The 16229-nt window shown below is 39.0% G+C and overlaps 1 protein-coding gene across 1 annotated transcript; it reads left to right on the forward strand.

The window, feature by feature from the left end:
* Positions 1 to 9147: 9147 nt before the first annotated feature.
* eomesb (eomesodermin homolog b) lies at positions 9148 to 14871 on the forward strand. The gene is made up of 7 exons (XM_067398106.1): positions 9148 to 9471; positions 10948 to 11533; positions 12434 to 12588; positions 12674 to 12795; positions 13193 to 13351; positions 13429 to 13490; positions 13563 to 14871. The coding sequence occupies exons 2-7, from the start codon at positions 11037 to 11039 to the stop codon at positions 14290 to 14292; spliced, it is 1725 nt and encodes a 574-aa protein (XP_067254207.1). The 5' UTR covers positions 9148 to 9471; positions 10948 to 11036; the 3' UTR covers positions 14293 to 14871.
* The last annotated feature ends 1358 nt before the right edge of the window (positions 14872 to 16229 follow it).

Here is a 16229-nt window from a genome sequence, read left to right on the forward strand (position 1 = left end):
AAGGAAACTAAGTGCCTATAGACTGAACATGTAATACACATGCGCATGACTTCACCGTTTTTACAAATTTAACTTTTTGTAGTTTGAAAGCCACATTTGCACGTTGAACCCGTTTTGAAACGTTTGCGTTTTCAGACCCCCAAAACGCTGTTGTCGTTTCAATGAACTGCCAAAACACATAAAAGGTTTTCAGGTTTTAGATTAAAATGGTGTCAAAAGGCCTTTCAAGTATTTAAAAAAAAATACTTTTTTTTTTTTTTGTTTGTTTTTTTTTTACGTATGCTATAGAAAGTATACTTGGAAAGTATACTTCATTTGACTCGTACACGTACACAGGCGTTCGACGCAGTCGCTCTCGCCATGAGTTACAACTCATGTAAACCTCTTTCATGCTAGAGTTGTATTTTCTAACCTCTTCACACAATCTCTCGTCTATATAGGCCTCCACTGTTGCTGTAGCTTGCATGTGTTCTGCTCCGTTCTGTTTGTGCAGTTTTTCTACGACTACCTTGTGAATCGACGCCCCCAGAGGCACGATTGCCACTTTGTGGATAAACTAATTACTGCAAAAAAATTACACGCGCAGGTATGCATGGTTACAAAACTCTGGTGGTGCACGTACTTTCTGATTCGCAATATATTTTATTAACAAAATATATTTTTATCCGTAACCGTGAATGTCCACTTCAGCTGCAAAAAACTCCGCTCAGTGCCGATGTAAAAAACATCTTTTGTCTCGTCACATTCATTTATGAATGAAATGTTAGCGTATTTTCAATTCAAAATGGAGAAATTCCATAAAAAAGTTGAGTAGTTTGCATCACTGTATGTTACCGTGACTCGTTAAACAGTTTTTAGCTACTTATATATCACCCCGCATGCACTCTTTCACTGTAAAAACTAAAAGCGTCGCGTTGGAATTCACACTCGTCTCCAGTGAAAAGTAAGCCCCGCCTTCTTTAATCTGATTGGCCATTATTTTGACATTGACGAGCGCTGTTAGACTGCTGCAAATGTAACTTTTTAGTCAGCGCCGATAGCCTAGTGGTCAGAGTTCAATTCCAGTCTCGAGGTCCTTTGCCCCCTCTCTACGCCCAATGCTCTCTACTGTCCTCTCCAAATAAAGGCACAAAAAGCCCATAAATATAACTAAAAAACTATTAATAAATAACTGTCTGTCATCATAACAACAATCAGAGCGGTGCGTAATGTAGAGTAGCATTGAAAAATATCAAATATTGGGACAATTTTTCCAATAATTGGTATGGAAATGCCCTCGTTTTTTGCTTGACATTTGCATAAAGTCGAGAACTTTCTCCGGTCTGCTGTCAATCCCACAATTCACCGCACAAGCGTGAAGCAAAAACCTTTTGCTCTGCTTCATTCCAGTGTACAAACAACGTAACGGTGGCAAATATTTGTGGACAAAATCCAGTCGTTCCAATAGGAATCCGTTCCGGAGTTTTACGTGAGTGCGAAAAAATTCGAAGCACAGATTTCGCTCAGATTCAAGTGGGTTATGTGAATTTGAAACAGAAAGCTGCTTGGTTTGAAAGCGTATTCATACACAAGCTTCTATACTAATGTGACCACACATTAAATCTTGACAGCAAGAGAGTCTCCGTTAAACGAGCTGGTCAGGAGGTATTTCATCCTCCAAGAGTCCTTATTTAATTAGACAAAGCATTTGGGAATACGCAGATAAAATGGGAAATGGTCCCTCTTACATAAGTCAATTAGTATCTTTAACAGCGTTGTTATATTCTTTACAAGTGGATGTATTCATTGGTTTGCTTTAGAGGGGCGTCATGTACAAAATGATGCTAACAGGATCTAATTAGCAGATGCAAATGAGGAAAGCCGGAATATTCGCAGAGAAGCAGAAGAGAGGCTCGGTGGGAAAGCTGGAACGCTTCGGCTTACCAACGGCCCCCACGCTGGGGACCAAATGTGATGGTCCGCTCCTGCTGTTGTTCTTTACATGAGACAGGAGCAGACCATAAATATAGACGTGGGGGGCGAAAAGGGAGGGTCAAAAAGGGGCTTGACCTTCTGGCGTCCAAATACTCACCCAATTTTCTATCCCTCAGTCTGTCGATTTCACATCGCAGTCTGGAAGCGTTCATCCCTGTATCGACGTCTGTAGGATTTCTTTCGGTTGCTGTTGGTTGGCGGGAAAATGATGCAAACAAACTGCTAAAGAGAAGGAAGAGCATAATCTGAATTGCATTTTGAGCATCATATTGCCGTGTATCTGGCAGCACTCGGCGCTCGGCCCTTCTGCTCGCGCAAAACCACCCTGCCAAGACATTGGTGCCGAGGTCACGGGCTCTTTCCCCCCGCCTGGAAACTACAGGGAAGAGTGGCATCATGACAGAAAGGACCCTTTAGACGTGTCAAAAAGAAAGCGCAGGGGAAGCGAGTATTTGAGCAAACTCCCCACTGTCTGCTGCCCTTAACGCTCTGGCAGCGAGTTCAGCCGTCCTGACGGGGCTCGCGGTTCGTGTCTGAAGCTGCTCACGCCGCATTCAAGATATACACTTGATCGGTTCAGCGTTCGCTGGGAATCGAACCCTCAAACTGTCGCGAGCACCACGCTCTGCCACGGGCAGTGTGCATGAAAAAGTGATGCTCCTCCTCAGTGCTTCTGTCTTGTTTTCCAGCACAAACATGAATGACTGAAGATATTACGTATTAAAATGATCTTGTTTTCCCTTTGGATTGAGTGTATTTCTCTGAGCCTGCAGATATTTGTTCTTGTTTTAGGCACAAACTCAACAACAACAACAAAAACAAGACTTTATTTTATAATTTTTCTTTGTGTCTTCATTTAATCCTCTGGTGCTGCTTTTGTGTCGGTCAAAAATGACAGAATTGGTTTTTTGTTTTTATTTCAATGAAATGATTGGACTGTATTTTAGTTCGATAATGATTTTTATTTAATAATTAGAATTTCTGGGGAATTTTATGGTGCTAAAATATATTTATGCTGTAGTTATAATCAATTTATTCACATTTTGAGCATGTTTTTAACAAACAAACATACACACACAGATACATACACACACACACACAATTATAAACACACACTTATAAACACACACTCTCTCACACACACACACACACACACTCACACACAAGCAAACAGCTCAGGTCACACACACTTACACACACACACACTTATAAACACACACTCTCACACACACACACACACACACACTTATACACACACTCACACACAAGCAAACAGCTTAGGTCACACACACTTACACACACACACACTTATAAACACACACTCTCACACACACACACACACACACACTTATACACACACTCACACACAAGCAAACAGCTTAGGTCACACACACTTACACACACACACACTTATAAACACACACTCTCACACACACACACACACACACACTTATACACACACTCACACACAAGCAAACAGCTTAGGTCACACACACTTACACACACACACACTTATAAACACACACTCTCACACACACACACACACACACACACACTTATACACACACTCTCTCTCACACACACACACTTATACACACACTCACACACAAGCAAACAGCTTAGGTCACACACACTTACACACACACACACACACTTATAAACACACACTCTCACACACATACACACACACACTTATAAACACACACTCTCTCTCTCTCACACACACACACACACACAAGCAAACAGCTCAGGACACACACACACTCACTCTCTCTCACACACACAAACACACACACACACATACAAGCACACACACACAAACAGCTCAGGTCACACACACACACTTATAAAAACACACTCTCTCTCTCACACACACACACAAACACACACACACAAACACACACGCTGTCTCTCTCTCACACACACAAAGCAAACACACAAATCCGTCTCCCATTCGTTTCCGATGAACAACACAAATAATCAAATGTGTGTGTGAACTGATCAAAACTGACGGAAGAGAATCTTCAGATGTTAAAGGAAGAAACAAATCCTGACGGATCAATCTGGAACTCTTCACACTCAGGTCTCCCCTGAACTAATAATGGACAGTATATTTTCACAGCATGTGTTAATGAACATGTCCACGTTCATGTTAGCTGACGGTGTGACTGCTGTATATAACAGACACATCTCCAGCACCAATGAGACGCCGCAGAGGAGACACCACAAACACACACAGGCCCGAGCGTTTCCCCTCTAAAGGGTAAATGATGAATGACGAAGTGTTGCTGGGGCAGATGATCACAGCTCACTCATATGAGTCTGTGTTTCTCATAGCAGGAGCGTCTGTGGGAGTGCGAAGGCTTTTCTCTGAGAATATATTGACAAGCACAAGCGAAACAACCGTTAACAAATCACAACAGGAGTGACGGGGCAGGATCGAATCTGAAAGCAGAGATGCTTTCTCAAGGGTTTGACACCTCCCACATCCATCTTCAGCAGAGATTTCCCCTGATCTGACTGACTGACTTCACTTCAGAACGAAGCTTTCGATCAGAGCCGACCCTGACGTCACAGCAGAGACTCGGACGTTTGGAAATGCCACTTCTGATGTGAATTTTCCAAATACAGCAGGGCTTCTTCTTCTCTCGACGCGAGCACAAGCTCCCGCTGAAGCCTTCATGGGAAACTAGAAGAGACGCGACAAACCTCACAAACGTGTAAGACGATCAGATTGAGGTTTGTGATCAGATGCCAGCTGGGTCTGAGCCCGACTCTCACAGATGTGTGTTCAAAGCCTTCTGAGAGCTTCAGTGGAAACGAACCCACAGACGCTGGTCAACACCTGAGGAGACACACGCCTGTGTCTGACTGCAGCAGGTGAGGTGACAGTCTGAGCTGAGCTGGTGGTCTAACACACACACACACACACACACACACACACTACACACACACACACATGCCAACACACAAACACACACACACACACACACACACTCTTATGCACACTTATACACACACATTCATAAACCTATATACACACACACACACACATGCCAACACACAAACACACACACACACACACATATAAACACACACCTATACACACATATGCAAACCCACACACTCTCACACACACACACACACACACACACACTCTCTCTCTCTTATACACTTATACACTCACACACACCCACTTATACACACACATTCAAACACACACACTTATACACACACACTCATGCAAACACACAAATATATACACAAATAAATATGCAAACACACTCTCACACGCAAACACATATATACATACACACACATGCCAACACAAAAATATACACAAACACACACATGTGCAAACCCACTCACACACACACACACACACACACTCTCTCTCACACACACACACACACACACACACTCTCTCTCACACACACACACACACACACTCTCTCTCACACACACACAAACACATTTATACACTCTCACACATTCTCTACCTCTCTCTCTCTCACACATACACACACACACACACACACACTTATACACACACACTTATACACAATCTCATGCAAACACACAAATATACACACACATATATACAAACACACACATTCTCTCTCTCTCTCTCTCTCACACACACACACACTCTTATACACACTTATACACACATACACACACACACACTTATACACAATCTCATGCAAACACACAAATATACACACACATATATACAAACACACACATTCTCTCTCTCTCTCTCTCTCTCACACATACACACACACACACACACTTATACACACACACTTATACACAATCTCATGCAAACACACAAATATACACACACATATATATACAAACACACACATTCTCTCTCTCTCTCTCTCACACACACACACACTTATACACACACACTTATACACACACACTTATACACAATCTCATGCAAACACACAAATATACACACACATATATATACAAACACACACATTCTCTCTCTCTCTCTCTCACACACACACACACTTATACACACACACTTATACACAATCTCATGCAAACACACAAATATACACACACACATATATACAAACACACACATTCTCTCTCTCTCTCTCTCTCACACACACACACACTCTTATACACACTTATACACACATACACACACACACACTTATACACAATCTCATGCAAACACACAAATATACACACACATATATACAAACACACACATTCTCTCTCTCTCTCTCTCTCTCACACATACACACACACACACACTTATACACACACACTTATACACAATCTCATGCAAACACACAAATATACACACACATATATGCAAACACACACATTCTCTCTCTCTCTCTCTCTCTCACACACACACACACACACTCTTATACACACTTATACACACATACACACACACACACTTATACACAATCTCATGCAAACACACAAATAAACACACACATATATACAAACACACTCTCACACACAAACACATATTTATAAACTCACACATTCTCACACACACACTTATACACATACACACTTATACACACAAACACATATATATATATATATATATACACACTCACACTCTCTCACACACACATAAACAGCTCAGGTCACACAGGCACACAAACACTGTAAAATATACATTTTTTCAAAGTTGTAAATAAAACAGATGTTTTTTTTTTTTCAAGAAAATATTACAGTATTTCTACTTTAAAATCTGCTTTCACACAAAATCCTCACTTGTCACTCAATTTCTGAAGCCTGAACTCGCACACCGAATCTGCAGATCCACACACTGATTCATGGCCTTCGACTCAATTTCCTCATTTCAATCTTGCTTTCGTGTTTACTGTGAATTTTTCAATTACTTTCAGAAATGTACAGAGGAGCTCATGAAAGAAGAGCGTTAGGTTTTGAATAACTGATATATCCAAAAATAGAATATTACAAAGGTGTTTGCAACATGAGACGAATGATTGCTTTTGAGACGCGTTTGTGATATTTCGAATGCAATGTTTCATTTGGCAAGAGATGTGAGGCGTTTTGCTTTTTGTGTGTGCAGTTCTTGGATTTGTGTGTAAAGTTTTGGAAAAAAGATGCAAATGTGTGCAATCCGTTGAAAAAGACTGTAATGTGTAGTTTTCTGTAAGAAGTGTTGAGTGTGTCTCTCAGCACATGTCAAGGTGTTCCGTCATTTTGACACATTGTTTCCAGCTCAGACTCTCATGTGGAGGCGTTTCACCGCAGAACTCAATAAACAACAGCAAATTCACTTCCATACACACTGAACAAACTTATTTGAAAGCAGGAGGTAAATCTCTGCATCTTACAAACTTGAAAAGTGTCTTTTTTATGTCCTGTTGGACACATAGTAAAAATTTTTAAGGATGGAGAACAGAACCAACCAACTACTTGAAATTTTAGAGCCACAGTTTGTGATTTTACTTGAAATCGATGAAAAGTAGATAATTTTAGATTTATGGACACAATCTGCATTTTTGCTGTCCGGTCAAATTATTCAAATATAACTTTTCGGATATAGACTACAGAAATAATGTCATGTCAACAGCCTGTATGTACAATCAAACACTGTGTTTATATTCAGTTGATGAACAGAATCACACATGTTCACTAAATCCTGCACTTCTTTTACAAGTTTGAATGGATTCAGGGTTAAAGGAGATTATTAGCAATCAAACGTGTGATAAATTGATGATGAAGAAGCCAAATCAGTCTGTCAGACCATAAACACAAGTTTCACAAAATTTCCTTCATATAAAATGTTGAAAATCATAACATTAATGGACTACTAAAAGACTAAAGATTTAATGATGGGAGGTCTCATGATGTGACACATGTTTTCATTCTGAATCACAGTGACTGTAATATTGGGCTTCTAAAGAACTTTAAATCATTATCTACTGCATCCAGTTCATTCACAATGAACTTTGGCACAAAAAGTGCTTTGCTTTTACTAATTGCATTTTTAGAAACTTGAGACTTGATTTTGTGTCACACTCCAGTGTGGTTGTCACCCGCACAAAACCAGATTCACCTCCAACTTTCTAGGCATAAATAGTGTCAGAAAAGTCATTATCTTTTTCATTATCTTTGTGAAGGCAGAAAAGAAACTACAGATGCATTTTGTGATTCTCATTTCTGGACTGTAAGTTAAACTGCGGCTTGGTTAACATAAGCAAACGCTTCAAATCTATCATCGTCTCTGACATCACGTACAGTACGGCTGAAATAAAGCTTCCACAAGGGTGTTTTCTCAGTGATGCCGCAGAAGATGTCACAATGAAAACCATTAAAAAGCCTATTATACATTGTAAAAAAAACAACCCAAGTTGGGTTGAAAATGGACAAACCCAGCAGTTGGGTTAAATGTTTGCACAACGCAGTTTTATTTCACCCAAATATTGTTTAAGAATTACTGTATGTCTGGCTTAAAATGAACCCAAAATAGGTTGGGAATTAAAAATCAGACACATAATTACTAGAGACAACCATAATAATGAAAAGGTGAAGCAATTTAATAAATGTTTAATTCATTATTAATTTAACTTATTAATAAATGTTAATTTATTAAACATATTGATAAATATTAATTTCCAACATACTTTGGGTTTATTTTAAACAAGCAATACAGTAATTTTTATACATAGTTGAGTTAAATAAAACTACCCAGCAGGCTGGGCAAACATTTACCCAACTGCTGGGTCAAAACTACCCAACCGTTGGGTTAAAACCACCCAATCGCTGGGTTTGTCCAACTTGGGTTGTTTTTAACTCAGAATTTTTTAGTGTGTAGACTTATATTTGGCAGAATTTAAACAGTAAAACAATTACGAAGCCCAAGCAAATTCACAAACCATCAAACATGTAAATGATCATACAAAATATCAGCACATATATGTTTCACCCAAGAGATTAGCAATTAATAAATTCAGTAAAATTACAACATGTAGCCACAACACATGTGACAACTTGCCCCCAAAATACTCTATTTTTGTTATACAATCATTCTTGTCTTAATGTATGTCGATGTGTTTTTGAGTTTGCTTGATCCTCTCAAAATATGGTGATATCAAAACGTTTTTGGAGTATAAAAACTACAAATATATATATATATATAATAATTTAAAGCAGCATTGGATGTTTGAAATCATAAAATGCTAGAGAAAATGGTTACTGAAACAGAGCTAGTAGAAGTGAATTAAACGGCATGAACTCTCAGTAGGGGGCGCTATGGAGCCGCATCAATAAATCCAGCAGCATCACAGGTGCCTTCAGTCAGTCGGTCAGTCGTTCATTCATTCAGTCAGTCGGTCGGTCGGGTTTTACCCTTCATTCCGCTTCAGACCCTCATGAGCCTCAATCATCCGGACCGGCCGAACTCTCTTTCTCTTTTTATCGCTTTCGGTCTCAATGAAAGAGCGTTTTCGACCTCAATCTGTGGAGAAAATGGAGATGAAACTGGTGAGTTATTGATTTTGTATTTAACGAGTGATGCTTGATGTTATTTCGGATATACGCAAGAAGCTTCGTTGTTGTTTTTTCTACCGTAACTCAATGTCAGTCAACTTTAACCTCTCTGAACGCAATAATGCATTGACCTCCAGATGAGTTTGTTAAATTTTAGAAAAATATTTAGTAACATATGATTAAATTGTTATAAATATTACCTACTGAACCCGGACAGTCATTGTTGAAGCCTCGTTGAACATTATATGAAAAATAAAACCTACAAAATTAGAAAACATTCACATTTTACACACACACACACACACACACACAAAATCTTTGCAAGGTTTTAGATGTTAGTTTAGACATGGTTAAATATACTAACTTAAGAATATTCTTAAAAATGACCCGCAAAAAACTTATTTTTCCTCTGATGCATAAAGAATCGCAAATGATATTAACGCGTCATTCAAAAATAGGCCTAAAAACAAAACAATACAAAATTGTCTTAACACAAATGTGTGCATTTTGCAGACTATTTATGTAATCATGTTTAATGTAAGACTTATTTTTTAAAGATATAAAACTATATAGCCCTTAACCGTTTTTGTTCAAAAAACAAATTAAGAATTAATGCTAAGAATCGAAAACATTAAGTTTATGTTCGCGTGACGCAAATAAAGTCTAGATTGTGTAGGCTAAACATGGACAATGAATTATAAAATGCCCAAGTTATGCGTTATGAAGGAACGTTTACATTTAATCATTGTTGTCCATCGTTTGTTGCTCTTTAAATATGTTATTATTGATATAAGGAGCTATGTGTCTGAAATAAAGTGGCTATAAACTAAAGAAAAGTCAAGTTTAAACATGTATATGATTAGAAACTCTTTATTATTTGTTATTTGATTAAATCCAACATAGGAGAAGATTTGAGCTGGAGAATAACATGAACAGAGCTGTAAATATAAAGCGATGACTAACAGTTGGTCTTAGATAATAATAGCGACGAGAACACAACATATTTAATTAAAATGCTGTTAAACTATTTATTTATAAATACAACTAAATGATATCTACACATATTAGAAAATAAAATAAGCCTAATGGAAAATATGAAATGTACTATAGCCTTTTACGAACGAATATAATATTGCAAATAAACTTCGCAAAGTAAATAGGCTAATACGTTTAATTTGTTCGCTAATATACGATGAAAACAAATAAGCGTCCATTTAAATAAAAACATTTTATTTTAGGGTATTAGCTAATTGCCATGGAGGATTGTTTACTTTTTAGATTCATAAAAGCAAAAACTTTCACTTTGTTTTTCATGTAGCGGTGACTGAAATGCTGTCAAAAACCGAATCATTTAAAACCAAAGCGATCAACTCTATAGAATCAATGTGTAGATGTACGTTTATAATAAGTTAACATATTATATTATTGTTAAATTTATTGACATATACACATTCATTCTGTCGTTCGCAGTGATGCTGAGGCACGTCAGTGCGCGACATTAACACCAGGCGATCGAATTATCAAACTTCAAGATTCGGATCAACGGAGTTTGTCCGAACATGCCCGGAGAAGGATCCGGTTCTGCGCTGGACGACGGGAAAGTTTCACCGATCATTTGTGAAGATGAACTCATGAGCAGCGGCCGCTACATACTCGACGGGCTCGGATCCAATCGATATTTCATGATGGGCTCAACGCAGCAAACGCAGGAAAGTTCGAGTCCGTGTTCCTTGTTTCCGTACACGGGCCAAACGGGAGGCGTGTACGCCGGTTCGGATGGATCGCGGTACGCAGCATCGCTGCACTACGGCTCTGTGCTGCCGTCCGCGGGCTTCTGTCAGTCACTGTGTGCAGGACGCGGCGAGTTCAGCACGAGCTATCAGTTTGGACACGGTTCTGGAAACGCCTACCACTCGTATCAAGGCTCCGGGTCCGGCATCGGCTCCATGGCTCTTCCCGGAGCGGGACTCCGAGCTCAGGTGTATCTCTGCAACCGGCCGCTTTGGCTCAAATTCCACCGGCACCAAACAGAAATGATCATCACCAAACAGGGCAGGTGAGGGTAACATTTAGTGTGGATTGGGGGCATTTTGAGACAATAGATGTTCTGTAATAATGGTCCGCTCTTTAAAAAAATTATAAAGGTTCTTATATTGGCATCGATGGGTCCACAAAACCTTATTAAAATGTTCTTCACAGTAAAGAAAAACATTGTTCTTTTATTATCTGATCACTGAAAGGTTCTTTGGGGAAACAGAAAAGGTTTTTCGGAACCTTTAATTTTAAGTATGAATTAAACAAATCGATCTAGCCTATTTAAAAATGTTTTATTTAAATAGTCTAATATGAACGCTTTAAAGTATAGGCAAAAATCACAACAACAGCTTTCAAATGAACAGATGTTTCAAATGTGTTTGCAGATAGTTTCAGTATTGGATCACACGTATTTTGAACTAACGAGATCGATCGCGATTAGCGAACAGTAGAATTGTCATAAAAATTATTTATCGATTTGTATATAGCTAATATATGGCAAAAAGTATGCTAGTTTTTTATTTAAAAAAAAATTTAGCTACCAGAAATAGGGGCTCCAAAAGACAATTCTGGTCGAATTAAACTTCTTTTTTGAAGTGTTCCTCAAATAGAAGTTGCAATACTTTTGCATTTATGCATTTATCGCTTTAAGCAACTTAAGAGGAACAAAGCAGAGCCAACAATCGTACTGCACAATAACAGGTTTATTAGACAACTAGATTGGGAAACCAGCTAGAGAAATTAAGAAATGCATTTATTTATTTTAAATTTAATGAGTGCATTGTCTTAAGAGTGTGATGTGGTTTAAGTTCTTTAAAAACGTTTAAAGCTGTAGCTATAAACCGCAATTTAATAAATAATTCAGAATATATCTGAAGAATAATTTGTGTTCGTTCTTTGATTTGTTTTAATTCCTGCACAGGCGGATGTTCCCATTTCTAAGTTTCAATATTACCGGCTTGAGCCTGACGACGCATTACAATGTGTTTGTGGAGATTGTTTTAGCGGATCCAAACCACTGGAGATTCCAGGGCGGGAAGTGGGTCACCTGCGGGAAAGCCGACAATAACATGCAAGGTATGGAAGAAACTAAAAATAATACGCACTATTATTATTATTATTAGGCATATTATTATGCTGTTCTTTTCTATTATTATTTTAGGGAATAAGATTTACATCCACCCCGAATCGCCGAATACAGGCGCTCATTGGATGAGACAAGAAATTTCTTTCGGTAAACTGAAGCTAACAAACAACAAGGGAGCAAATGCCAATACTGCACAGGTAAATAATGCACATATTTATTTATTTTAAGAGTAGAACAATTAGTTGTTTAGATTGTTTTTGGGGCCTGTTTTGTGTTAAAATTAAATAAAGGGATATATTGCTTTTATTTTTAACATCCTATCAACCAATCTGATTTGAGTGACAAGTGTATAGTTTATAGTATAGTCAAGTTTGGTGCTTTAGTGTTATTCACCTATCATTTCCCTCTGATTTTAGGGATAAGTTATAGAGTTCTGTTTAGGTGTAGGAATTGCTTTAGGGCTAAACATTTGGACAGAAATGTTGTTCCAGATTGAACGTCTTGGCAAAATCATGGTGATCCACCATTAAATATATAATTCATTTATGTGAAAATAACGTGGCGTTAATAGTCTGATTTGTATCTCCAAATCAGATGATTGTCCTTCAGTCTCTACACAAGTACCAGCCGAGGCTTCACATCGTTGAAGTTTCCGACGACGGGACTGAAAGCACAGGACGAGACTCTAAGACTCAGATCTTCACCTTCCCTGAGAACCAGTTCATTGCTGTTACAGCTTATCAAAACACTGATGTACAAGCCTTTCTTTTAGAGCATGAATAAAGATGTGTGGACTCAGTTATTGACCTTCACTTCTGTTGTTCTTCCAGATCACTCAACTCAAGATCGACCACAATCCTTTCGCAAAAGGCTTCAGAGATAACTATGATTCGTGAGTATGTGCATCACTGATGTTTCACCAAAAACTACTCGCACTTAATACTAACATGCATTGGAATTTCAGGATGTACACACTTCCGGAGCGTGAAAGACTGACGCCGTCGCCGGCGGACTCACCACGGACACAACAGATCGTACCGAGCGCACGCTACGCCATGCAGCCGTTTCTTCAGGATCAGTTTGTCAGCAATCGTCTGTACAGCAGCGAACGGACTGTGCCGCAGACCAACAGCATGCTTTCTCCTCCGGCGGACGATGCTGCCGCCACACAGCGCTGGCTGGTCACTTCAGTGCAGCAAACCAGCGGCAGCAAGCTGGAGCTGACGGCGTACGAGGGCGATTATTCCAGCTCCTTGTTACCTTACAGCTTCAAATCCTTACCTCTGCAGAGCGCACACTCGCTGGGCTACTATCCAGACGCCGCCTTCGCATCCGTGACTGCCGGATGGAGTTCAAGAGGCTCCTACCCGAGGAAAGTGACATCTGGCTTGCCGTGGTCACCCAGGCCGAGTCCCACGGACTTCACTGATGAACACCTGCCTGACAAGGACAAATCTCGGGAGGAAAGCACATTCAGTCAGAGCTGGATGGAGGGCACAGCATCTTTGAAGCCTTCGGACTCTACAGAACCGAGCATTTACTCGGTCGTGTGCAAAAGGAGGCGGATTTCCCACAGCGAGTCTGGGACAGAAAACTCTCCCACGGTCAAGTGTGAAGTGTCGGAAAACTTCAACAAGGACAGTTCCTCCAGCTCCAAGGCTATCGGCTGTTACGCGTTCTATGCCAGCAGCTAGAGAGTCTGTTTTAAAGCTCCTCTGATTTGGATCAGGAGCGTTCGAATTTATCAATTTGATCCTTTTGTAATTTATTAAAATCTCACCCTAAAGCAAATTGTTTCTGTGCACGTCCAAAGTCAGATATGTCATTTTGAAAATGCTGTTATGTGTATTAAACGACTGTTTTGGATTGGTATATTCTTAAAAAACATTTTCTTTTAAATGTACACTCTTAAAAATAAAGGTTCTTAACTGGTATTGATGGTTCCCTGAAGAACCAACATCCATGCAATCTTTCCATTGCACAAAAGAGGCTTTAGATTATTAAAATGTTCTTCACACTAAGAAAAAATGGTGCTTTTAAGAACTGATCACTGAAAGGTTCTTTTTGAGGAAATAAAAATGATTCTTCGATGGCATTACTGTGAAAACCCTCTTTCGTAACCTTTGTTTTTAGGAGTGTACAGAATTAATTGAATAATTCAGACATTATATGGGTGTGAAAAAGTATTCAAAAATTGAGCAGAGCTTTGAAAACTGGTGCATTTTTCACAGCTGTAAAACAAATTGAAAGAATAAATTGAAATGCAAAAATTATGCACAAATCAATAACTCAAACTAATCTGTAACTGAATAATCAGTAACATTTTTGAGTTTGGAACCTAATGAAGATCATGAAACATCTGATATGGTGATTATTACATGTCATTAACATGAGTCCAGGAATAAATTCCACATTAAAGTTCTACATGTAGTGAGTATATGAAGAACTGCAAAGAAAATATTGAGGACACTGACCTCTAGCGTCAGAACGAAGTAGTGAAGCCTGAAGAATATCTGATCGATTTGGTTTGTTGATAGTTTTGTAGAAAAATAACTGTCAGTAAACATAAGCTACTAGAAAAGGTAGCTGTTCAATGAAAATCTTAATCATTATTTTTTTTTAAATCTGCCAGATCATAAATTAATGAGATTCTGTTGCTCAGAAAAATTCATTAGATTCGGGAATTCCTCTATTGGATTAAAAAGAAAAGAAATGTCTAGTTTAAACTAGATTGGTAGATAAATTATCTTCGTGTTCTCAAGTCGATATCGGATGGTTTGGCAGATTTAAAGGATTAGTTAACTTTAAAATAAAAAAATACCTCATGATTTACTCACCCTACTATTAACACGTTATAAAGTAAAAAAAATAAAATAATAAAAAAAAAAGTTTCTGCCAGACCGCCTTCCATATTCAGCTTCGAAAAAAAGCGTAAGTGACGTCGCGTCTGTTACACCGTTGCTGCGTCCCAATTCGCCAACTTATACTACGCCCTAAAAGTATGTACTGTTTTTGTGAAGAAAAAGAACGTATTTTGAGTATATACAAGCTTTGGGACATAATATTCGTCATAATTGCACCTTTAACGGACGTTCTGTCGTTTCGTTATGCAACTGTAACTGTTTAAACTAACCTTTCAATCATCTTGTCACAATTAAACACTTGTAACACTTTTTAATCCTCATCCACAGCGCATATTAGCCGCTGATATTGCCATAGAAAATAGTGGACTGACAACTCGCTTTTAGCCTAAAATGGTGGAAACGCAGGGCTGCTGCTGCTGGGCGCCGGTGGTTCAATGGAACGTTCTATTGAGTGTCGCTTGTTGTTAGTGTATTCTATGCTGTAAGGCAAGCCTGCAACCTTTAGCCAAAAAAAACGTTATGCTAATGCTAACTGGCGGTACGGGTGGTACTCATTGGCGGCAGGGAGGAGTTTTGAATGGCGACATGCTAGGCTGAGAGCTGCCGCACGTGATTAAGTTAGCCGTTGCTTTCTCCAATGATAAGAGCCAAGGTACAGACCCTCCTCCCTAGACCTACAGGGTATGCATCGACATCACTTTCCCGCCGGAACGCGCTCCCTCAGCTGGGCTGAGTGGCAAAAGAACCTGCTGCATGACTGGATTTAA

Source organism: Chanodichthys erythropterus, chromosome 2 (assembly GCF_024489055.1).
Source record: "Chanodichthys erythropterus isolate Z2021 chromosome 2, ASM2448905v1, whole genome shotgun sequence".
Classification (NCBI taxonomy): Eukaryota; Metazoa; Chordata; class Actinopteri; order Cypriniformes; family Xenocyprididae; genus Chanodichthys; species Chanodichthys erythropterus.

Coding starts and splice junctions, on each gene's coding strand:
- eomesb (XM_067398106.1), top strand. CDS start 11,037: ATGCCCGGAGAAGGATCCGGTTCTGCGCTGGACGACGGGAAAGTTTCA. Junction 11,534..12,433: donor ATCATCACCAAACAGGGCAG/GTGAGGGTAACA, acceptor ATTCCTGCACAG/GCGGATGTTCCCATTTCTAA. Junction 13,491..13,562: donor TTCAGAGATAACTATGATTC/GTGAGTATGTGC, acceptor TTGGAATTTCAG/GATGTACACACTTCCGGAGC.